General features: G+C 55.6%; 1 protein-coding gene across 1 annotated transcript in view; it reads right to left on the bottom strand.

Annotated features, from left to right (window-relative positions):
- Positions 1 to 3,358: 3,358 nt before the first annotated feature.
- LOC139240452 (GATA-binding factor 2-like) overlaps positions 3,359 to 25,156 on the bottom strand; it is a 47,888-nt gene continuing 26,090 nt past the window's right edge. Inside the window, exons 2-6 of the mRNA XM_070868985.1 lie at positions 19,028 to 19,285; positions 15,420 to 15,902; positions 13,179 to 13,324; positions 8,942 to 9,067; positions 3,359 to 3,696 (exon numbers count right to left, since the gene is read on the bottom strand). Coding sequence (XP_070725086.1) covers positions 3,391 to 3,696; positions 8,942 to 9,067; positions 13,179 to 13,324; positions 15,420 to 15,902; positions 19,028 to 19,244 — 1,278 coding nt within the window. The 5' untranslated portion in view covers positions 19,245 to 19,285 and the 3' untranslated portion in view covers positions 3,359 to 3,390. The remainder of the gene's footprint in view (positions 3,697 to 8,941; positions 9,068 to 13,178; positions 13,325 to 15,419; positions 15,903 to 19,027; positions 19,286 to 25,156) is intronic.

The following is a 25,156-nucleotide window of genomic DNA, read 5'->3' as shown; positions in this document are numbered from 1 at the left end:
TACAGAGATAGGGATAGGTGTAGGGGCTGGAGGAAGTTACAGAGATAGGGAGGGGTTTAGGGGCTGGAGGGGTTACAGAGATAGGGAGGGGTGTAGGGGCTGGAGGAGGTTACAGAGATAGGGAGAGGTGTAGGGGCTGGAGGAAGTTACAGAGATAGGGAGGGGTTTAGGGGCTGGAGGGGGTTACAGAGATAGGGAGGGGTGTAGGGGCTGGAGGAGGTTACAGAGATAGGGATAGGTGTAGGGGCTGGAGGGGGTTACAGAGATAGGGAGGGGTGTAGGGGCTGGAGGAGGTTACAGAGATAGGGAGGGGTGTAGGGGCTGGAGGGGGTTACAGAGATAGGGAGGGGTGTAGCGGCTGGAGGAGGTTACAGAGATAGAGAGGGGTGTAGGGGGCTGGAGGGGGTTACAGAGATAGGGAGGGGTGTAGCAGGCTGGAGGAGGTTACAGAGATAGGGAGGGATGTAGGGGGCTGGAGGAGGTTACAGAGAAAGGAGGGGTGTAGGGGGCTGGAGGAGGTTACAGAGATAGGGAGGGATGTAGGGGGCTGGAGGAGGTTACAGAGATAGGGAGGGGTGTAGGGGCTGGAGGAGGTTATAGAGATAGGGAGAGGTGTAGGGGCTGGAGGAGGTTACAGAGATAGGGAGGGGTTTAGGGGCTGGAGGGGGTTACAGAGATAGGGAGGGGTGTAGGGGCTGGAGGAGGTTACAGAGATAGGGAGGGGTGTAGGGGCTGGAGGGGGTTACAGAGATAGGGAGGGGTGTAGGGGCTGGAGGAGGTTACAGAGATAGGGAGGGGTGTAGGGGCTGGAGGGGGTTACAGAGATAGGGAGGGGTGTAGGGGCTGGAGGTTACAGATAGAGGGAGGGGTGTCGGGGCTGGAGGAGGTTACAGAGATAGGGAGGGATGTAGGCGGCTGGAGGAGGTTACAGAGATAGGGAGGGGTGTCGGGGGCTGGAGGAGGTTACAGAGATAGGGAGGGGTGTAGGGGGCTGGAGGAGGTTACAGAGATAGGGAGGGGTGTAGGGGGCTGGAGGAGGTTACAGAGATAGGGAGGGGTGTAGGGGGCTGGAGGAGGTTACAGAGATAGGGAGGGATGTAGGCGGCTGGAGGAGGTTACAGAGATAGGGAGGGGTGTAGGGGCTGGAGGAGGTTACAGAGATAGGGAGGGGTGTAGGGGGCTGGAGGGGGTTACAGAGATAGGGAGGGGTGTAGGGGGCTGGAGGAGGTTACAGAGATAGGGAGGGGTGTAGGGGGCTGGAGGGGGTTTCAGAGATAGGGAGAGGGGGAGCGAGGTCAGTGGAGGGATTTGAGAGCAAGATTGGGCCGGGTGTGCTGTGCGGTTCCGGGCAATGCTGGGCACGGGTTCCGACAAGTCGGCTGACTGTGGAAGGAATGGAGGGGAGGATGGCGGGGGGCCGCTGATGGAGTAACGCCGGCTGAGGCCGGGGGGCTGATTTTAAGACGAGCAAGGCAGGTGCAGCTGCCCGGAAGCCCGAGGGTCAGCGGGGGCACCGGGCCACGGACCGGATGATGCACGAGAGAGGGCGGGGTTCCCCGAGGCGCCATTATTCACGGCGAGACTAGCCGACGCAAACTGTCCTCCACGCCGCTCGATACAGCGGGTCCAATTCCTCAGCCACGCGGTTATCCGATGAAGGATAGCCGCTGGGAATTCCAGACCGGGACCCGGAGCGCGCTGGATGCAGACTTGCTAAATTCCTTGCAGCAAGACCTGGATCTATTTCCGGCTCTCGCAGAGTGCACCTCTTCCAGAAGGTAAGTGCTGCTGGTAATTCAACGTCCAGAGCGATTTTGCTGGACTGGTTTTCAATGGCCGAGATGGGTTGGAGAGGAATCTCGCAGTTTCACTTCCCCCAAATTTGGCCCTGGGGTTTTTTCCAAATCTGTTTCTCGCCTCTCCCCCCAGACCTCACGGTTTCGGGTGGGGGCGGAGAGTGTGTATGTTGCGATACTCAAAGTACGCGATTGTTGGTTAGGATCGAACATATCATCATCGTTTTTGGCCGTCCCTCGGAATCGAGGAAGACTTGCCTCCACTGTAAAAATGGGTTCTCGGGTGGCTGAACAGTCCAATACGGGAGCCACAGTCCCTGTCACAGGGTGGGACAGACAGTGGTTGAGGGAAGGGGAGGGTGGGACTGGTTTGCCGCACGCTCCTTCCGCTGCCTGCGCTTGCTTTCTGCACGCTCTCGGCGACGAGACTCGAGGTGCTCAGCGTCCTCCCGGATGCACTACCTCCACTTAGGGCGGACTGGTCTTTGGGCCCAGGGACTCCCAGGTGTCGGTGGGGGATGTTGCACTTTATCAGGGAGGCCTTGAGGGTGGTCCCTTGTAACGTTTCCTCTGCCCACCTTTGGCTCGTTTGCCCGTGAAGGAGTTCCGAGTCGAGCGCTTGCTTTGGGGAGTCTCGTGTCTGGGGGGCATGCGGACAATGTGGGCCCTGCCCAGCGGAGCTGGTCGAGTGTGGTCAGTGCTTCGATGCTGGGGATGTTTGGCCTGGTCGAGGACGTCAACGTTGGTGCGTCTGTCCTCCCGGGGGATTTGCAGGATCTTGCGGAGACAGCATTGGTGGTATGTCTCCAGCGTCTTGAGGTGTCTGCTGTACATGGTCCATGTCTCTGAGCCATACAGGAGGGCGGGTATCACTACAGCCCTGTAGACCGTGAGCTTGGTGGCATAGAAACATAGAAAATAGGTGCAGGAGCAGGCCTTTTGGCCCTTCGAGCCTGCACCGCCATCATGGCAGATTTGAGGGCCTGATCTTCAAACACTCTCTTCCTTGATGAACCATATGGTCTTCTCCTGTCCGTGTGCCAACGCTGCTTTTCAGGATCAATCCTCTGAAGGCAAGTCATGGGCCCGCTGGCCGTTTTTATTCCGACTAGCGGAGGCGAACCGTGTGGGGGTGGTGAGGGGCGTCTGCGGACTGGGCTCCCGTGGCGACTAAACGCAAACCGCCAAGAGGCTTGGTTCTTCGCCGCGCGAGCAGCGAGAAGGGGAAGCTTGTTCCTGTTCTCCGTTCCCCCGCCAGGAAAGTCCGTCGGCAGGGCTCGTTCCTCCTCCGTCGGCCTCCGTGACAACTGGGCGAGGGTCGGAGGCGACTGTGGCAGGCCATCAGGGTTGGGTCGGGCAGCTCTGAGAGGCAAAGCTTTGGCAAGGCCAGCGGTGTCGAGAAACTCGCCGATGTGTACTTCACACAGATAAGAAGGTATCGGTTCCGCCGATACCGTGATCGGGGCGAGCGGCGGAGGGGGGAGCGTGCGGTGCGCGTGATGCCGCGGGAAGGGGTGCCATCAGCGATAAACCGCCCGCCATCCCGCGCGGCACGCCACCGTTAGCAGGATTGGGGGGGGTGGGGGGCGGTGCCTTAGCTGAGGGCGGACACCATACTGGTGCCAGTGTGGTGGACGTAGGTCAAGGCAGACGGAGGGTGAAGGGCAGCGGGCGCGGCAATCAGGTGGGCGGAGTGGCCATAGGGCGTCATGTGGCCCGCCGAGGTCATGTGGCTCTGGAAGGTGACGGGGTTGAGGTGGAAGGCAGGCCCCTCCTCCGGCACATCCTGGGCCAGCTCGCGGAAGTGCTCCTGCGACTTCTTGGCCTTCTTCGACTTGTTGGACACCTTCCTGTTGCGGGTCTGGATGCCGTCTTTCTTCATCGTCAGAGGCCTGTTCACCTGCAGGGACGGCAAAATCTCAGTGAGGAGCGCTGGAGGGAGCTTTACTCTGTATCTAACCCCGTGCTGTACCTGCCCCGGGAGTGTTTGATGGACAGTGTAGAGGGAGCTTTACTCTGTATCTAACCCCCTGTACCTGCCCTGGGAGTGTTTGATGGGACAGTGTAGAGGGAGCTTTACTCTGTATCTAACCCCGTGCTGTACCTGCCCTGGGAGTGTTTGATGGGACAGTGTAGAGGGAGCTTTACTCTGTATCTAACCCCGTGCTGTACCTGCCCTGGGAGTGTTTGATGGGACAGTGAAGAGGGAACTTTACTCTGTATCTAACCCCCTGTACCTGCCCTGGGAGTGTTTGATGGGACAGTGTAGAGGGAACTTTACTCTGTATCTAACCCCCTGTACCTGCCCTGGGAGTGTTTGATGGGACAGTGTAGAGGGAGCTTTACTCTGTATCTCACCCCCTGTACCTGCCCTGGGAGTGTTTGATGGGACAGTGTAGAAGGAGCTTTACTCTGTATCTAACCCCCTGTACCTGCCCTGGGAGTGTTTGATGGGACAGTGTAGAGGGAGCTTTACTCTGTATCTAACCCCATGTACCTGCTCTGGGAGTGTATGATGGGACAGTGTAGAGGGAGCTTTACTCTGTATCTAACCCCCTGTACCTGCTCTGGGAGTGTTTGATGGGACAGTGTAGAGGGAGCTATACTCTGTATCTAACCCGTGCTGTACCTGCCCTGGGAGTGTTTGATGGACAGTGTAGAGGGAGCTTTACTCTGTATCTAACCCCATGTACCTGCCCTGGGAGTGTTTGATGGAACAGTGTAGAGGGAGCTTTACTCTATATCTAACCCGTGCTGTACCTGCCCTGGGAGTGTTTGATGGGACAGTGTAGAGGGAGCTTTACTCTGTATCTAACCCTCTGTACCTGCCCTGGGAGTGTTTGATGGGACAGTGTAGAGGGAGCTTCACTCTGTATCTAACCCCATGCTGTACCTGCCCTGGGAGTGTTTGATGGGATAGTGTAGAGGGAGCTTTACTCTGTATCTAACCCCATGTTGTACTTGTCCTGGGAGTGTTTGATGGACAGTGTAGAGGGAGCTTCACTCTGTATCTAACCCCATGCTGTACCTGCCCTGGGAGTGTTTGATGGGGACAGTGTAGAGGGAGCTTCACTCTGTATCTAACCCCATGCTGTACCTGCCCTGGGAGTGTTTGATGGGACAGTGTAGAGGGAGCTTTACTCTGTATCTAACCCCCTGTACCTGCCCTGGGAGTGTTTGATGGGACAGTGTAGAGGGAGCTTTACTCTGTATCTAACCCCCTGTACCTGCCCTGGGAGTGTTTGATGGGACAGTGTAGAGGGAGCTTTACTCTGTATCTAACCCCCTGTACCTGCCCTGGGAGTGTTTGATGAGGACAGTGTAGAGGGAGCTTTACTCTGTATCTAACCCCCTGTACCTGCCCTGGGAGTGTTTGATGGGGACAGTGTAGAGGGAGCTTTACTCTGTATCTAACCCCGTGCTGTACCTGCCCTGGGAGTGTTTGATGGGGACAGTGTAGAGGGAGCTTTACTCTGTATCTAACCCCATGCTGTACCTGCCCTGGGAGTGTTTGATGGGACAGTGTAGAGGGAGCTTCACTCTGTATCTAACCCCCTGTACCTGCCCTGGGAGTGTTTGATGGGACAGTGTAGAGGGAGCTTCACTCTGTATCTAACCCCCTGTACCTGCCCTGGGAGTGTTTGATGGGGACAGTGTAGAGGGAGCTTCACTCTGTATCTAACCCCATGCTGTACCTGCCCTGGGAGTGTTTGATGGGACAGTGTAGAGGGAGCTTCACTCTGTATCTAACCCCATGCTGTACCTGCCCTGGGAGTGTTTGATGGGACAACGCGCTCATTTTGAGGAGGGTCATCAACAGCGATTGTGAAGTTTTCAATCAGACCAGGTACAGCTTCAAACCAACAACTGGTTTACATTATATAAAAAGATGAAGGGGGTTCGATAGGGTAGATGTAGAGAAGATGTTCCCACTTGTGGGGAGGACCAGAACAAGGGACCATCAATATAAGACAGTCACTGATAAACACAATGGGGAATTCAGGAGAAACTTCTTCACCCAGAGAGTGGTGAGAATGTGCAACTCGCTTTAACTTTCGGATGAGATGTTAAAATGTTGGCCTTCATTGCAAGAGGGTTTGAGTACAGGAGCAAGGATGTCTTACTCCAGTTATACAGGGCCTTGGTGAGACCACACCTGGAGTATTGTGAGCAGTTTTGGTCTCCTTACCTAAGGAAGGATATATTTGCCATAGAGGGAGTGCAGCGAAGGTTCACCAGACTGATTCCTGGGATGGGCAGGACTGCCGTATGAGGAGAGATTGGGTCGACTGGGCCTGTATTCACTGGAGTTTAGAAGAATGAGAGGGGATCTCATTGAAAGGTATAAAATTCTGACGGGGTTGGACAGACTGGATGCGGGGAGGATGTTTCCCCCGGGGCTGGGAAGTCTAGAACAAGGGGTCACAGTCTCAGGATACGGGGTAGGAAATTTAGGAGCGAGATGAGGAGAAATGTTTTCACTCCGAGGGTGGTGAACCTGTGGAATTCTCTACCACAGAAGGCTGTGAAGGCCAAGTCACTGAATATATTTAAGAGGGAGATAGATAGATTTCTAGACACAAAAGGCATCAAGGGGTATGGGGAGAAAGCGGGAATATGGTATTGGGATAGAGGATCAGTCATGATCATATTGAATGGTGCAGGCTCGAGGGGCCGAATGGCCTACTCCTGCTCCTATTTTCTATGTTTCTATGAGCCGTCTGCCCTCTCGGGCGGACGTAAACGATGCCATGGGCCACTATTTTGAAGAGCAGAGGGCAGTTCTTCCCGGTGTCCTGGGGCCAATAATTATCCCTCGGTGAACAGCATAAAAAAAACCAGATGATCCGGGTCATTATCACAGCGCCGTGTGTGGGAGCTTGCTGTGCGCAAATTGGCGTTTCCCACATTACAACAACGACCGCTTTTCAAAATAAGGTCTTCATTGGCCTTGAGGTGCTTTGGGACGTCCTATAAGACATGAAAGGCATGACAGAAAAGCAAGCTGTTCTTTTTCTATCACAGGGAGGGGTTGAGGCGAATAGCAGAGATGCATTTCAGGGGGAGCTCGATAAACACATGAGGGAGAATGGGATAGAAGGGGATGTGCAATGTATTTGGTTCATGGGTTCTTTGCTGAAGAATTCTTAGCCTCACATCGCAACTAGTTGGTTAATTAACAAAGGTTTAACAGTCACACCACACATTCCCCAGTCCATCCACTAAGCTCACGACTGCATACCTCATCGTGGATCCCCTGAACCCAACTGGCCGGGGTTTGATTGAGGCTTGCGACACCACGTGACTGGCTAAGCCACTCCCACTCAACAGCTCTACAACTATTTTTAATTGCAATTTTTAATCAAGTGCTCCCTTTTGTCACTGGAACCCACAAAGTTCCAAATGACACATTGACAGGGAACTGAGATCAAATTAAAATTCTGTTCCGGGGGGGGGGGCGATGATGCACTCCAGTCCCTCCGGCGCCCACCTCTCGCGGAAGGCCGCGAGCGTACCGGTGGACACCGCGTGCTCCATCTCCAGGGACACCCCTGGCTCAGATGTAACCGCGGAAGAGTGGCGGGCAGTCGGGGCTGAACGAGCCCCCTCGACCGCCCGCTGCCCGGACCGGCTGATGGCCCCCTTGGCCAGGGCCCAGGAGCAGGCCCTACGAGGAGGCCCTCGGACCTGCCCGCTCCCCTCCGCACAGGGTGCCCAAAGCTCAGGGGCGTGGGACTGAAGTGCAGCCAGAATTTGAGGAACAGCCCCTTCGATTAACGGAAGCGGGGGCTGCAACCTCCCACACTGAACGTACACGTGGAACACGGACTCCTCCAGACCGCAGAAACTGCCGGCGGCCCGGGAGCCCGCGAACCGACTTAAGAACCGATTGCCCCGTGCAACACCCTCCAGGCCAAGTCCCCGATGGCTAACAGGAGCACTCCCGCGTGGCGAGCACTCCATTTGGGGACCCCTCCTCCGGACGGCAAGATGGAGCGCCGTGGCGTGTGCGGACGGCAAAGCGGAGAGTGTGCAGGAGCAGCCCGTACAGGAAACCCCTCCCTTCGCTCAGAACTGAAAGACACGGAGGGCGATTTCCCCGGAGGGCTCGCGAGGGAGGTTTGACAGCAAGCTCACAGATGCATACGTTACAGCGTGGGGATGGGCGGGGGGGGGGGGGGGGACATGAAGAGGCTGGTGTGAAGCATAAACACGGTGCGGTTGGGGTGAAACACAAAATGTTAGTATGCAGGTACAGCAAGTGATCAGGAAGGCCAATGGTATCTTGGCCTTTATTGCAAAGGGGATGGAGTATAAAAGCAGGGAAGTCTTGCTACAGTTATACAGGGTATTGATGAGGCCACACCTGGAGTACTGCGTGCAGTTTTGGTTTCCATATTTACGAAAGGATATACTTGCTTTGGAGGCAGTTCAGAGAAGGTTCATACATAAGAACATAAGAATTAGGAACAGGAGTAGACCATCTAGCCCCTCGAGCCTGCTCCGCCATTCAACAAGATCATGGCTGATCTGGCCGTGGACTCAGCTCCACTTACCCGCCCGCTCCCCGGAACCCTGAATTCCCTTATCACTCGGTTGATTCCGGGGATGAGGGGGTTTGACTTATGAGGAAAGGTTGAGGAGGTTGGGCCTCTACTCATTGGAGTTCAGAAGAATGAGAGGTGATCTTATCGAAACGTATAAGATTATGAGGGGGGCTCGACAAGGTGGATGCAGAGAGGATGTTTCCACTGATGGGGGAGACTAGAACTAGGGGGCATGGTCTTAGAATAAGGGGCCGCCCATTTAAAACTGAGATGAGGAGGAATTTCTTCTCTCAGAGGGTCGTAAATCTGTGGAATTCGCTGCCTCAGAGAGCTGTGGAAGCCGGGACATTGAATAAATTTAAGACAGAGATCGACAGTTTCTTAACCGATAAGGGGGCGGGCGGGGAAGTGGAGCTGAGTCCATGATTGGATCAGCCATGATGGTATTAAATGGCGGAGCAGGCTCGAGGGGCCGAATGGCCGACTCCTGCTCCTATTTCTGATGTTCTTATGGATTGTCTGTTTCTGTGTTGTGCGTATGGTCGGTGTGATTGAAGGAGGATGGGGGGTGGGGAGGGAGGGGGGGGTCACACTTACATTGTGTAGTTTGTAGTACAGCCCACAGGCGTTGCAGACGGGATCTCCGCCAATGTTACGTCTCCACAATGTGGTGGTGCTGGTGTGACAGTTGGCACACTGCGTACCCGCTCGCTTGCTCACGATCTGAATCGAGGAAAGAGTTGGAGAAAGAAAAAACAAGAGGCTGAAAAAAACATCAGAAACAGGAGCAGGAGTCGGCCACTCGGCCCCTCGAGCCTGCTCCGCCATTTAATACCATCATGGCTGATCCGATCATGGACTCAGCTCCACTTCCCTGCCCGCCCCCTTATCCCCTTATCCCCTTATCGGTTAAGAAACTGTCTATCTCCACCTTAAATATATTTAATGTCCCGGCTTCCACAGCTCTCTGAGGCAGCGAATTCCACAGATTTACAACCCTCTGAGAGAAGAAATTTCTCCTCATCTCAGTTTTAAATGGGCGGCCCCTTATTCTAAGACCATGCCCCCTAGTTCTAGTCTCCCCCATCAGTGGAAACATCCTCTCTGCATCCACCTTGTCAAGCCCCCTCATAATCTTATACCTTTCGATAAGATCACCTCTCATTCTTCTGAACTCCAATGAGTAGAGGCCCAACCTCCTCAACCTTTCCTCATAAGTCAACCCCCTCATCCCCGGAATCAACCGAGTGAACCTTCTCTGAACTGCCTCCAAAGCAAGTATATCCTTTCGTAAATATGGAAACCAAAACTGCACGCAGTACTCCAGGTGTGGCCTCACCAATACCCTGTATAACTGTAGCAAGACTTCCCTGCTTTTATACTCCATCCCCTTTGCAATAAAGGCCAAGATTCCATTGGCCTTCCTGATCACTTGCTGTACCTGCATACTATCCTTTTGTGTTTCATGCACAAGTACCCCCAGGTCCCGCTGTACTGCAACACTTTGCAATCTTTCTCCATTTAAATTATAATTTGCTTTTCTATTATTTCTGCCAAAGTGGATAACCTCACATTTTCCCACATTATACTCCATCAAAGAATAGAGAGGTCGCTTATTAGTTGCAGGGTGCGAGTCTGGGTGGGGCAGAGGAACACAGGGATCTCGCAGTACAAATACACAAATGGCTAAAAGTTGAGACGCAGGTTGGAAGGCCATCAAAAAAGCAAACCAAGAACTAGGGTTTATTTCTCGAGGTATAGAATTGAAAAGTAGGGAAGTTATGCTAAACTTGCATCGAACCTTGGTTAGACCACACTTGGAGCACTGTGCACAGTTCTGGTCTCCAGAAACCTTGGTTAGACCACACTTGGAGCACCGTGCACAGTTCTGGTCTCCATATACCTGGGTTAGACCACACTTGGAGCACTGTGTACAGTTCTGGTCTCCATATACCTGGGTTAGACCACACTTGGAGCACTGTGCACAGTTCTGGTCTCCATATACCTGGCTTAGACCACACTTGGAGCACTGTGTACAGTTCTGATCTCCATATACCTTGGTTAGACCACACTTGGAGCACTGTGCACAGTTCTGGTCTCCATATACCTGGGTTAGACCACACTGGGAGCACTGTGCACAGTTCTGGTCTCCATATACCTGGGTTAGACCACACTTGGAGCACCATGCACAGCTCTGGTCTCCATATACCTGGGTTAGACCACACTTGGAGCACTGTGCACAGTTCTGGTCTCCATATACCTGGGTTAGACCACACTGGGAGCACTGTGCACAGTTCTGGTCTCCATATACCTGGGTTAGACCACACTGGGAGCACTGTGCACAGTTCTGGTCTCCATATACCTGGGTTAGACCACACTTGGAGCACCGTGCACAGTTCTGGTCTCCATATACCTGGGTTAGACCACACTTGGAGCACTGTGTACAGTTCTGGTCTCCATATACCTGGGTTAGACCACACTTGGAGCACCGTGCACAGTTCTGGTCTCCATATACCTGGCTTAGACCACACTTGGAGCACTGTGTACAGTTCTGATCTCCATATACCTTGGTTAGACCACACTTGGAGCACTGTGCACAGTTCTGGTCTCCATATACCTGGGTTAGACCACACTGGGAGCACTGTGCACAGTTCTGGTCTCCATATACCTGGGTTAGACCACACTTGGAGCACCATGCACAGCTCTGGTCTCCATATACCTGGGTTAGACCACACTTGGAGCACTGTGCACAGTTCTGGTCTCCATATACCTGGGTTAGACCACACTGGGAGCACTGTGCACAGTTCTGGTCTCCATATACCTGGGTTAGACCACACTTGGAGCACCGTGCACAGTTCTGGTCTCCATATACCTGGGTTAGACCACACTTGGAGCACTGTGCACAGTTCTGGTCTCCATATACCTGGGTTAGACCACACTGGGAGCACTGTGCACAGTTCTGGTCTCCATATACCTGGGTTAGACCACACTGGGAGCACTGTGCACAGTTCTGGTCTCCATATACCTGGGTTAGACCACACTTGGAGCACCGTGCACTATTCTGGTCTCCATATACCTGGGTTAGACCACACTGAGAGCACTGTGCACAGTTCTGGTCTCCATATACCTGGGTTAGACCACACTTGGAGCACCGTGCACAGTTCTGATCTCCATATACCTTGGTTAGACCACACTTGGAGCACTGTGCACAGTTCTGGTCTCCATATACCTGGGTTAGACCACACTGGGAGCACTGTGCACAGTTCTGGTCTCCATATACCTGGGTTAGACCACACTTGGAGCACCATGCACAGCTCTGGTCTCCATATACCTGGGTTAGACCACACTTGGAGCACTGTGCACAGTTCTGGTCTCCATATACCTGGGTTAGACCACACTGGGAGCACTGTGCACAGTTCTGGTCTCCATATACCTGGGTTAGACCACACTGGGAGCACTGTGCACAGTTCTGGTCTCCATATACCTGGGTTAGACCACACTTGGAGCACCGTGCACAGTTCTGGTCTCCATATACCTGGGTTAGACCACATTTGGAGCACTGTGCACAGTTCTGGTCTCCATATACCTGGGTTAGACCACACTGGGAGCACTGTGCACAGTTCTGGTCTCCATATACCTGGGTTAGACCACACTGGGAGCACTGTGCACAGTTCTGGTCTCCATATACCTGGGTTAGACCACACTTGGAGCACCGTGCACTATTCTGGTCTCCATATACCTGGGTTAGACCACACTGAGAGCACTGTGCACAGTTCTGGTCTCCATATACCTGGGTTAGACCACACTTGGAGCACCGTGCACAGTTCTGATCTCCATATACCTTGGTTAGACCACACTTGGAGCACTGTGCACAGTTCTGGTCTCCATATACCTGGGTTAGAGCACACTGGGAGCACTGTGCACAGTTCTGGTCTCCATATACCTGGGTTAGACCACACTGGGAGCACTGTGCACAGTTCTGGTCTCCATATACCTGGGTTAGACCACAGTTGGAGCACCGTGCACAGTTCTGGTCTCCATATACCTTGGTTAGACCACACTTGGAGCACTGTGCACAGTTCTGATCTCCATATACCTTGGTTAGACCACACTTGGAGCACTGTGCACAGTTCTGATCTCCATATACCTTGGTTAGACCACACTTGGAGCACTGTGCACAGTTCTGGTCCCCATATACCTGGGTTAGACCACACTTGGAGCACCGTGCACAGTTCTGGTCTCCATATACCTGGGTTAGACCACACTTGGAGCACCGTGCACAGTTCTGGTCTCCATATACCTGGGTTAGACCACACTTGGAGCACTGTGCACAGTTCTGGTCACCATATTATATAAAGGATATAGAGGCACTGGAGAGGGGGCAGAGAAGATTTACAAGGATGATACCAGAAATGCGAGGGTATACATATCAGGAAAGGATGAAGAGGCTGGGTCTCGTCTCTTGAAAAGAGAAGGTTGAGGGGTGACCTAATAGAGGTCTTTAAAATGATGAAAGGTTTTGATGGAGTGGATACAGAGAGAGTGTTTGCACTTGTGGGGAAGAGCATAACTGGAGGCCATCAATATAAGATCGTCACCCAGAAACCAATGGGGAATTCAGGAGAAACTTCTTTACCCAGAGAGCGGTGAGAATGTGGAACTCGCTGCCACAGGGAGGGGTTGAGGCGAATAGTATCGATGCATTTAAGGGGGAAGCTGGATAAACACACGGGGGAGAAAGGGATAGAGGGTTATGGAGATAGATTTAGATGAGGAAAGACGGGAGGAGGCTCGAGTGGGGCAGAAACGCCGGCACGGACCGGTTTGGACTCACCAGTCGTTTCTTTGGCCGAATGAGGGGTCGATTCTGGCCATTCATCTTGTGGTAGAGGCCACAGGCGTTGCAAAGGTAGTGTCCCGTCCCATCCCTCCGCCAGAGGGGAGTAGCTGTCGCTCCACAGTTCACACATTCCCGAGCCTCTGGAAACAAACCCGGATTTGGTGAGTCGCTGTCGGAGGGACCCTGTCACCCAGCCCCAACCCCCTGCTAACCCCGGGAGGGAGGATTTCGGAGGGACACGAGTGGGTTTTAACCAGCCACGGCTGAGCTGGGAGATGGTGGGTTCGGGTCGTTCTCCAGAGACGCGAGCTCTGCGTCCTGTCCGAGCGCCGCACTGTCGGAGGGGCGGTACTGAGGGAGCGCCGCACTGTCGGAGTGGCGGTACTGAGGGAGCGCCGCACTGTCGGAGGGGCGGTACTGAGGGAGCGCCGCACATTCGGAGGGGCGGTACTGAGGGAGCGCCGCACTGTCGGAGGGGCGGTACTGAGGGAGCCCCGCACTGTCGGAGGGGCGGTACTGAGGGAGCGCCGCACTGTCGGAGGGTCGGTACTGAGGGAGTGCCGCACTGTCGGAGGGGCGGTACTGAGGGAGTGCCGCACTGTCGGAGGGGCGGTACTGAGGGAGCGCCGCACTGTCGGAGGGGCGGTACTGAGGGAGCGCCGCACTGTCGGAGGGGCGGTACTGAGGGAGCGCCGCACTGTCGGAGGGTCGGTACTGAGGGAGTGCCGCACTGTCGGAGGGGCGGTACTGAGGGAGTGCCGCACTGTCGGAGGGGCGGTACTGAGGGAGCGCCGCACTGTCGGAGGGGCGGTACTGAGGGAGCGCCACACTGTCGGAGGGGCGGTACTGAGGGAGCGCCGCACTGTCGGAGGGGCGGTACTGAGGGAGCGCCGCACTGTCGGAGGTTCCGTCTTTCAGATTTGCGCACAGCAAGCTCCCACAAACAGCAACGTGATAATGACCAGATCATCTGTTTTTATGTTGATTAAGTGATAAGCACTGGCCAGGACATCGGGAGTAACTCCCCTGCTCTTCTTCGAAATAGTGCCATGGGATCTTTTATGTCTAATCTGAAACACAGCCTCTCAGTACTGCCCCTCCGACAGTGCGGCGCTCCCTCGGTACTGCCCCTCCGACAGTGCGGCGCTCCCTCAGTACCGCCCCTCCGACAGTGCGGCGCTCCCTCAGTACCGCCCCTCCGACAGCGCAGTGCGGCGCTCCCTCAGTACTGCCCCTCCGACAGCGCAGTGCGGCGCTCCCTCAGTACCGTCCCTCCGACAGCGCAGTGCGGCGCTCCCTCAGTACCGCCCCTCCGACAGTGCAGTGCGGCGCTCCCTCAGTACCGTCCCTCCGACAGCGCAGTGCGGGGTTCCCTCAGTACCGTCCCTCCGACAGCGCAGTGCGGCGCTCCCTCAGTACCGCCCCTCCGACAGCGCAGTGCGGCGCTCCCTCAGTACCGTCCCTCCGACAGCGCAGTGCGGCTCTCCCTCGGTACTGCCCCTCCGACAGTGCGGCGTTCCCTCAGTACTGCCCCTCCGACAGTGCGGGGCTCCCTCAGTACTGCCCCTCCGACAGTGCGGCTCTCCCTCGGTACTGCCCCTCCGACAGTGCGGCGTTCCCTCAGTACTGCCCCTCCGACAGTGCGGGGCTCCCTCAGTACTGCCCCTCCGACAGTGCAGCACTCCCTCGGTACCGCCCCTCCGACAGTGCGGCGCTCCCTCAGTACCGCCCCTCCGACAGCGCAGTGCGGCGCTCCCTCAGTACCGCCCCTCCGACAGTGCGGCGCTCCCTCAGTACTGCCCCTCCGACAGTGCGGCGTTCCCTCAGTACTGCCCCTCCGACAGTGCGGGGCTCCCTCAGTACTGCCCCTCCGACAGTGCGGCTCTCCCTCGGTACTGCCCCTCCGACAGTGCGGCGTTCCCTCAGTACTGCCCCTCCGACAGTGCGGGGCTCCCTCAGTACTGCCCCTCCGACAGTGCAGCACTCCCTCGGTACCGCCCCTCCGACAGTGCGGCGCTCCCTCAGTACCGCCCCTCCGACAGCGCAGTGCGGCGCTCCCTCAGTACCGCCCCTCCGACAGTGCGGCGCTCCCTCGGTACCGCCCCGGGAGCGTTTGCCTGGCTCATGTGCCACGCTCCGGGCCACGGCCGACAAGAAACACAGGCACTGTACCGCACCAACCGTACCCGCCCGTATCTCACGCCCTGCCCCGGCGTCGCTAAACCCGGTGCTTACCGGATGGCGAGAGCGGCAGCTTGTGCTTGCTTTGCGGGCAGTAGCCCTCGCCCAGGTAGCCGCCTGCCGACGGGTAGTAGCCGCCGTTGTAGGCCGGCGGAGGGTTGGCGTAGGGGTGGCCGGGCACGGCCAGCTGGACCTCGCCGCCCAGCGTCAGCAGGCCGGGGTTGAGCGGGCTGGTGCGCTCCATCTTCAGGGCCTCGCAGTACTTGGGGCTGCCCTTCGGCTCGCGATCTGCCGCCCCGGCATCCGGGCTGGCCTCCTTCACGGGCGCGGCGCCGCCGGCGGTGAAGCCGTAGAGGTTCTGGCTGTGGTGCGGCGCGGCCAGGCCGGAGGAGGCCGAGGACGTCTGGTAAAGGGGCAGCGAGGCCTTCCCGTAGGCCCCGACCGTTGACCAGGCCCCGTTGTACGGGTGTCCGACGGCCTGCCCGCTCTCCATCCACTGCAGGCCCGTCAGCAAGTGAGGCGAATAAACCTGCCGACCTGTGGGTAGAAGACACAACCACAGCTCAAAAAAATAAAAGTTCTCGGGGCGGGGGGGGCGGTTGAACAGCGTTGGTCTACGGCGCAGAATCGCGGAAATTTACCACGCGGAAGGACGCCATTGGGCCCGTCGTGTTCATGCCGGCCGTAAAACCGGAGCAGGAGCCGGCCATTCGGCCCCTCGAGCCTGCTCCGCCATTTAATACCATCGCGGCTGATCCGATCATGGACTCAGCTCCACTTCCCCGCCCGCCCCTTCACTCCCTTATCGCTCAACAATCTGTCTGTCTCCACCTTAAATATATTCAGTGACCCAGCCCCCCACAGCTCTCTGGGGCAGAGAATTCCACAGATTCACCAGAAGAAATTCCTCCTCATCTCCGTCTTAAATGGGCGACCCCTTATTCTGAGACTATGTGCCCCCTAGTTCTAGATTCCCCCCACGAGGGGGAAACATCCTCTCTGCATCCACCCTGTCCAGCCCCCCTCGGAATCTGATACGTTTCGATAAGATCACCTCTCATTCTTCGAAACTCCAATGAGTAGAGGCCCAACCTGCTCAACCTTTCCTCATAAGTCAACCCCCTCATCTCCCGGAATCAACCGAGTGAAAAATAGCCACTAAGTAAGATATCAATGAAGTTAGGTGGGCAGAGCCCCGCTCTGTCGGAGGGGCAGCATTGAGGGAGCGCCGCACTGTCGGAGGGGCAGCATTGAGGGAGCGCCGCACTGTCGGAGGGGCTGTACTGAGGGAGCGCCGCACTGTGGGAGGGGCAGTACTGAGGGAGCGCCGCACTGTCGGAGGGGCGGTACTGAGGGAGCGCCGCACTGTCGGAGGGGCGGTACTGAGGGAGCGCCGCACTGTCGGAGGGGCTGTACTGAGGGAGCGCCGCGCTGTCGGAGGGGCGGTACTGAGGGAGCGCCGCACTGTCGGAGGGGCGGTACTGAGGGAGCCCCGCACTGTCGGAGGGGCGGTACTGAGGGAGCGCCGCACTGTCGGAGGGGCGGTACTGAGGGAGCCCCGCACTGTCGGAGGGTCGGTACTGAGGGAGCGCCGCACTGTCGGAGGGGCGGTACTGAGGGAGCGCCGCACTATCGGAGGGGCGGTACTGAGGGAGCGCCGCACTGTCGGAGGGGCGGTACTGAGGGAGCACCGCACTGTCGGAGGGGCGGTACTGAGGGAGCGCTGCACTGTCGGAGGGACGGTACTGAGGGAGCGTCGCACTGTCGGAGGGGCTGTATTTCGGATGAGACGTTAAACCGAGGCCCCGTCTGCCCTCTCGGGTGGATGTAAAAGATCCCGGGGCCACTATTGGAAGAAGAGCAGGGGGAGTTCTCCCCGGTGTCCTGGGGCCAATATTTATCCGTTGACCCACATCAGACGATCCGGGTCATGATCACATCGCTGTGTGTGGGAGCTTGCTGTGCGCAAATTGGCATTTCCCACAATGCAACAGTGAGCGCACTCCGAAACAAAGTGCTTCATTGGCTGTGAGGCGCTTTGGGATGTCATGAAGCGGTGACAGGCGCTATATAAATGCAAGTCTCCCTTTCTCGAGCCTGTGCTGGTGGGATGCAAAGAGCTGAGGCAACGGAAGAGAGGCTTATCTATATATGTGGCTGATTACCTTTATAGATAACATACAACTGTCAGGAAGTTGCAAGATCAGTGAAATGAATTGACCTTCCTCACCCTAATGGAGGCCGGCTTCAAATTAGAGCCCTGTTGAATTGTTTATTTGGTGTTAATTCGTATACCGGATGTGGGCGTCGCTGGCAAGGCCGGCGTTTATTGCCCGTCCCTAATTGCCCCTTGAGAAGGTGGTGGTGAGCCGCCTTCTTGAACCGCTGCAGTCCGTGTGGTGAAGGTGCTCCCACAGTGCTGTTAGGGAGGGAGTTCCAGGATTGGGACCCAGCGACGATGGAGGAACGGCCGATATATTTCCAAGTCGAGGGATGGTGTGTGTGACTGGGAGGGGAACGTGGAGGGGGTGGTGTTCCCATGGACCTGCTGCCCTTGACCTTCTGGGCGGGTAGAGGTCGCGGGTTTGGGAGGTGCTGCCGAAGAAGCCTTGGCGAGTTGCCGCGGTGCATCTTGTGGACAGTGCACACTGCAGCCACGGTGCGCCGGTGGTGGAGGGAGTGAGTGTTGGAGGTGGTGGAGGGAGTGAGTGTTGGAGGTGGTGGAGGGAGTGAGTGTTGGAGGTGGTGGAGGGAGTGAGTGTTGGAGGCGGTGGGGAGCGTGGCCCATCGAGCGGGGCTGCTTTGTCCTGGATGGTGTCGAGCGTCTCGAGTGTTGTTGGAGCTGCAACTCACCCAGGCAAGTGGGGAGTGTTCCATCACACTCCTGACTTGTGGGTTGTCGATGGTGGAGAGGCTTTGGGGAGTTCAGGAGGTGAGACACTGGCCGCAGAATACCCAGCCTCTGACCCGCTCTTGTGGCCACAGTATTTATGTGTCTGGTCCAGTGAAGTTTCTGGTCAATGGTGACCCCCAGGATGTTGATGGCGGGGGATTCGGCGATAGTACTGAGGGAGCGGCGCACTGTCGGAGGGGCAGTACTGAGGGAGCGCCGCACTGTCGGAGGGGCAGTACTGAGGGAGCACCGCACTGTCGGAGGGGCGGTACTGAGGGAGCGCCGCACTGTCGGAGGGGCGGTACTGAGGGAGCTCCGCACTGTCGGAGGGGCGGTACTGAGGGAGCTCCGCACTGTCGGAGGGGCGGTACTGAGGGAGCGCCGCACTGTCGGAGGGGCGGTACTGAGGGAGCTCCGCACTGTCGGAGGTGCCGTCTTTCAGACGAGACATTAAACCGAGGCGCCGTCTGCCCTCTCGGGCGGATGTGAAAGATCCCGGGGCCACTATTGGAAGAAGAGCAGGGGGGAGTTCTCCCCGGTGTCCTGGGGCCAATATTTATCCCTCGACCCACATCACTGAGACAGACGATCTGGGTCATTATCACATCGCTGTGTGTGGGAGCTTGCTGTGCGGTATATTGCTAGTGTGACCACCCTTCAAGCAACACAGTCATTGGCCGTTGGGCATGCTGGGAACATCCTGAGGGGGTGCAAGGCGCTGGAGAGATGCAAGTCCTGTCAGGTGAGATGGGGGGAGTGGGTCACTCACCGTGCCGGTAGGTGCCAATGACCCTGCTGTGCATCGGGCTGGCATAGTACGGCTGAAGGAGGCCGCTCTCGCCATCGGCGGGGTTGTAGAAGACATCAGCGTCGTCAGGGGTGGGCTGCAGCGGGATATCGTCCGCGTAGTGAAGGATGGACTCCTGCCCGGAGTTCAGCAAGGCATGGTGGGCCAGCCATCGGGGCTGGTCAGGTGACTCCTCCATCTCCCTCCTCACTGGGCTCGTGATCCTCCGCACGGCTTGACCTGCAAAGGTACGGTGTGAAATAAAACACAATCAATGGGGGGCTGTGGCCGTCGAGACCCGCCCTCCTGTACGGCTCAGAGACACGGACCGTGTACAGCGGACACCTCGAGTCGCTGGAGAAATACCACCAACGCTGTCTCCGCAAGATCCTGCATATCCCCCCGGGAGGACAGACGCACCAACGTTAGCGTCCTCGACCAGGCCCAACATCCCCCAGCATCGAAGCACTGACCACACACTTGACCAGCTCCGCTGGGCAGGGCCACATTGTCCGCATGTCCCCCCCCAGACACGAGACTCCCAAAGCGAGCGCTCTACTCGGAACTCCTTCACGGGCAAGCGAGCCAAAGGCGGGCAGAGGAAACGTTACAAGGGACCCACCCTCAAAGCCTCCCTGATAAAGTGCAACATCCCCCACCGACACCTGGGAGTCCCTGGGCCCAAAGACCAGTCCGCCCTAAGTGGAGGGAGTGCATCCGGGAGGGGCGCTGAGCACCTCGAGTCTCGTCGCCGAGAGCGTGCAGAAACCAAGCGCAGGCAGCGGAAGGAGCGAGCGGCAAACCAGTCCCACCCTCCCCTTCCCTCAACCACTGTCTGTCCCACCTGTGACAGGGACTGTGGCTCCCGTATTGGACTGTTCAGCCACCTAAGGACTCATGTTAAGAGTGGAAGCAAGTCTTCCTCGATCCCGAGGGACTGCCAATGATGATGATGATGGTGATTATCCTTGAGAAGGTGGTGGTGGGTGAGTCATTTTCCGGTTGGCAAATGATAACGCGTGGGGTGCCACAGGGATCAGTGCTGGGTCCTCAACTATTTACAATCTATATTAATGATTTGGATGAAGGGACCGAGTGTAATGTAACCAAGTTTGCTGATGATACAAAGATGGATGGGGAAACAAGTTGTGAAGAGGACACAAAGAATCTGCAAAGGGATAGAGACAGGCTCAGTGAGTGAGCAAACATTTGGCAGATGGAGTATAATGTGGGAAAAGTGTGAGGTTATCCACTTTGGCAGGAAAAATCAAAGAGCAAGTTATTATTTAAATGGAGAAAGATTGCAAAGTGCCGCAGTACAGCGGGACCTGGGGGTACTTGTGCATGAAACACAAAAGGTTAGTATGCAGGTACAGCAAGTGATCAGGAAGGCCAATGGAATCTTGGCCTTTATTGCAAAGGGGATGGAGTATAAAAGCAGGGAAGTCTTGCTACAGTTATACAGGGTATTGGTGAGGCCACACCTGGAGTATTGCGTGCAGTTTTGGTCTCCGTATTTAAGGAAGGATACACTTGCTTTGGAGGCAGTTCAGAGAAGGTTCACTCGGTTGATTCCGGGGATGAGGGGGTTGACTTATGAGGAAAGGTTGAGCAGGTTGGGCCTCTACTCATTGGAGTTTAGAAGAATGAGAGGTGATCTTATGGAAACGTATCAGATTCTGAGGGGGGCTGGACAGGGTAGATGCAGAGAGGATGTTCCCCCTCGTGGGGGGAATCTAGAACTAGGGGGCACACAGTCTCAGAATAAGGGGTCGCCCATTTAAGATGGGAGATGAGGAGGAATTTCTTCTGGTGAATCTGTGGAATTCTCTGCCCCAGAGAGCTGTGGGGGGCTGGGTCACTGAATATATTTAAGGTGGAGATAGACAGATCTTTGAGCGATAAGGGAGTGAAGGGGCGGGCGGGGAAGTGGAGCCGAGTCCATGATCGGATCAGCCGCGATCGTATTAAATGGCGGAGCAGGCTCGAGGGGCCGAATGGCCGACTCCTGCTCCTATTTCTTATGTTCTTACCTTAATATCGCAGTCCGTGGGGTGAAGGGGTGAAGGGGCTCCCACAGTGCTGTTGGGGTGGGAGTTCCAGGGTTTTGACCCAGCGACGATGAAGGAACGGACGATATATATGTCCAGGTCGGGTTGGGGTGTGTGGCTAGATTTGATGGCTTACGCTCTCTCGCCTCTGGGTCAGAAGGTCAGGGGTTCGAGGCTCGCTCCAGAGACCCAAGCCCCACAATCCAGTCCCACGCTCCCCAGTGCAGTGCTGAGTTGCCGCCTTTGGGATCAGACCGTGGGTGTTCCAAGAATAACGTGGCCACTGGCGGGAGAAGGGAATGGGAGGTCCTTCAAGGTGTCCCGAGCCAATATTCCTCCCTCTACAACACATCTCCGACAGCCCACCGACCCGATGGCTGTTAGCTAGTTGCAATTGTCACGAGCTCTTGGCAGCGTTTCATAAGACAATTACAGCGCGCAAGGAGGCCATTCGGCCCATCGTGTCCGTGTTGTGTCGGCCGACCAAGAGCCATCCCGGCCTAATCCTACTTTCCCGCTCTGGGCCCGTAGCCCTGTGGGTTACGGCGCTTCGAGCGCACGTCCAAATGTGGTGAGGATTTCTGCCTCTACCACCCTTTCAGACCGTGAGTTCCGCCCCAGACCACCACCACCCTCTGGGTGAAGACATTTCCCTCAAATCCCATCTAAACCTCCCCCCAATTACTTTCAATCTCTGCCCCCTGGTTGTTGACCCCTCTGCCAAGGGAAACGGGTCCGTCCTATCCACTCTATCCAAGTCCCTCACACCTCAATTAAACCTCCCCTCAGCCTCCTCTGTTCCAAAGAAAACAGACCCAGCCTCTCCAATCTTTCCTCATCGCTAAGATTCTCCAGTCCCGGCAACATCCTGGTAAGTCTCCTCTGTACCCTCTCCAGTGCAACATCCTGGTAAATCTCCTCTGCACCCTCTCCAGTGCAGCATCCTGGTAAATCTCCTCTGCACCCTCTCGAGTGCAACATCCTGGTAAATCTCCTCTGTACCCTCTCTAGTGCAACATCCTGGTAAATCTCCTCTGCACCCTCTCTAAAGCAACATCCTGGTAAATCTCCTCTGCACCCTCTCCAGTGCAACATCCTGGTAAATCTCCTCTGCACCCTCTCTAAAGCAACATCCTGGTAAATCTCCTCTGTACCCTCTCCAGTGCAACATCCTGGTAAATCTCCTCTGTACCCTCTCCAGTGCAACATCCTGGTAACTCTCCTCTGCACCCTCTCTAGTGCAACATCCTGGTAAATCTCCTCTGTACCCTCTCCAGTGCAACATCCTGGTAAATCTCCTCTGTACCCTCTCTAAAGCAACATCCTGGTAAATCTCCTCTGTACCCTCTCCAGTACAACATCCTGGTAAATCTCCTCTGCACCCTCTCTAGTGCAACATCCTGGTAAATCTCCTCTGTACCCTCTCCAGTGCAACGTCCTGGTAAATCTCCTCTGCACCCTCTCTAGTGCAACATCCTGGCAAATCTCCTCTGTACATTCTCCAGTGCAACATCCTGGTAAATCTCCTCTGTACCCTCTCCAGTGCAACATCCTGGTAAATCTCCTCTGTACCCTCTCTCCTGCCACATCCTGGTAAATCTCCTCTGTACCCTCTCTAGTGCAACATCCTGGTAAATCTCCTCTGTACCCTCTCCAGTGCAACATCCTGGTAAATCTCCTCTGTACCCTCTCTCCTGCCACATCCTGGTAAATCTCCTCTGTACCCTCTCTAAAGCAACATCCTGGTAAATCTCCTCTGTACCCTCTCCAAAGCAACATCCTGGTAAATCTCCTCTGTACCCTCTCTCCTGCCACATCCTGGTAAATCTCCTCTGCACCCTCTCTAAAGCAACATCCTGGTAAATCTCCTCTGTACCCTCTCCAAAGCAACATCCTGGTAAATCTCCTCTGTACCCTCTCCAAAGCAACATCCTGGTAAATCTCCTCTGTACCCTCTCTAGTGCAACATCCTGGTAAATCTCCTATGCACCCTCTCCAGTGCAACATCCTGGTAAATCTCCTATGCACCCTCTCCAGTGCAACATCCTGGCAAATCTCCCCGGTACCCTCTCCACTATTGGAGCAGGCCGGGGAGCAGAAGGAGCGGCGTGGGAGCGTACCACTCCAGGGAGCAGCACGTGCTGGTGTAGGAGAGCGAGGGCAGTGAAGAGTGGCGTCGTCAAGGTCCAGGTCGGTGATTGGAGCGGGGGCAGGTACAGCGGGAGCGGCGAGACCGGGGCAAAGGAGCGGCGAGAGACTGTAGAGCAACGTGATCGGGGCCCAGGAGAGGCGCGAGTTCGGGGCCCAGGAGAGCCGAGGGCCCAGGGGGTAGCGCGGGGCCCAGCCCACACTGTGTGCGATATGTTGTGTGCGCACTGGGTCCGTGCAGCAGAGCAGGTCTCCAGTCGTCCTGGTTAACCCTTGCCCCTGGACCAAGAGCTCCCTCTGTCAAGCCCCGTGTGGTGGCTGGTGTGCAACGGCCACCCCACGTTAAAACAATCCACCCACAGGCATCTTCCACCCTTCAGGATGTAGTTCGGGATCCGGAATATCGGGTCCTTCATTGAAACACCTGGGAACATTTTGACGTGGAAACAAGTCATCCTCGATTTGAGGGACTGCCGATGCTGATGATGAGTCAAATCACATCTTTCCTGTAATGTGGTGACAAGAACTGCACGCAGTACTCCAGCTGCGGCCTCACTGGTGTTTTGTACCTCCCTGTTCTTGTATTCCATGCCTCGGCTAATAAAGGCAAGTATTCCGTAGGCCTTCTTCACCACCTTATCCACCTAGCCTGCTACTTTCGGAGATCTGTGGACCTGCACTCCAAGGTCACTTCTCAGTGTCCGACCATTTAATGTGTATTCCCTCGCCTTGTCCGCCCTCCCCAAAGGCATTACCTCACACTTCTCTGGACTAAATTCCATTTGCCACTGCTCTGCCCACCTGACCAGTTCAATGATATCTTCCTGCAGTCTGCAGTTTTCCTCTTCATTAGCCTATTTTTGTATACATCTGCAAACTTCTTAATCATACCCCCTGCATTCAAGTCTAAATCATTGATGTACCGTTTTGGACACTGTTGGGGGAGATGACTGACCAGGGGAAGGCACCAGCAGCCAGGTTCATGGCACCGTGGGTGGCTCTGCTGCACAGAAGGGCGGGAAAAAGAGTGGGAGAGCGATAGTGATAGGGGACTCTGTCGTAAGGGGAATAGATAGGAGTTTCTGCGGCCGCAACCGAGACTCCAGGAAGGTATGTTATCTCCCTGGTGCAAGGGTCAAGGATGTCTCAGAGCGGCTGCAGAGCATTCTGGAGAGGGAGGGTGAACAGCCAGTTGTCGTGGTACCAACGATATAGGTAAGAAGCGGGAAGAGGTCCTACAAGCTGAATTTAGGGAGCTAGGAGTTAAATTAAAAAGTAGGACCTCAAAGGTAGTAATCTCTGAATGGCTACCAGTGCCACGTGCTAATCAGAGTAGAGGGAGCAGGATAGTTAGAATAAATACGTGACTTGAGCAGTGGTGCAAGAGGGAGGGATTCAAATTCCTGGGACATTGGAACCAGTTCTGGGGGAAGTGGGACCTGTACAAAAGGGACGGTCTGCACTTGGGCAGGACTGGAACTGATGTCCTGGGGGTAACATTTGCTAATGCAGTTCGGGAGTGTTTAAACTAATATGGCAGGGGGATGGGAACCTATGCAGCGAGACAGGGCAAAGTAATATGGAGTCAGAAACAGATGGTAGCAAGGAAAATAACTATAGTGGAAGGCCGAGTAAACAAAGGCAAGAAATAAAAAGGGTTACACTACATCATAATTCTAAAAGGACAAAGGGTGTTAAAAAACAAGCCTGAAGGCTTTGTGTCTTAATGCAAGGAGTATCCGTAATAAGGTGGATTAATTAAATGTGCAAATAGATGTTAACAGATATGATGTGATTGGGATTACAGAGACGTGGCTCCAGGATGATCAGAGCTGGGAACTCAACATCCAGGGGTATTCAACATTCAGGAAGGATAGAATAAAAAGAAAAGGAGGTGGGGTAGCATTGCTGG

This window comes from Pristiophorus japonicus, chromosome 32, assembly GCF_044704955.1.
Source record: "Pristiophorus japonicus isolate sPriJap1 chromosome 32, sPriJap1.hap1, whole genome shotgun sequence".
In the NCBI taxonomy this organism is placed as follows: Eukaryota; Metazoa; Chordata; class Chondrichthyes; family Pristiophoridae; genus Pristiophorus; species Pristiophorus japonicus.
This window is presented reverse-complemented; position numbering and strand designations above follow the sequence as displayed.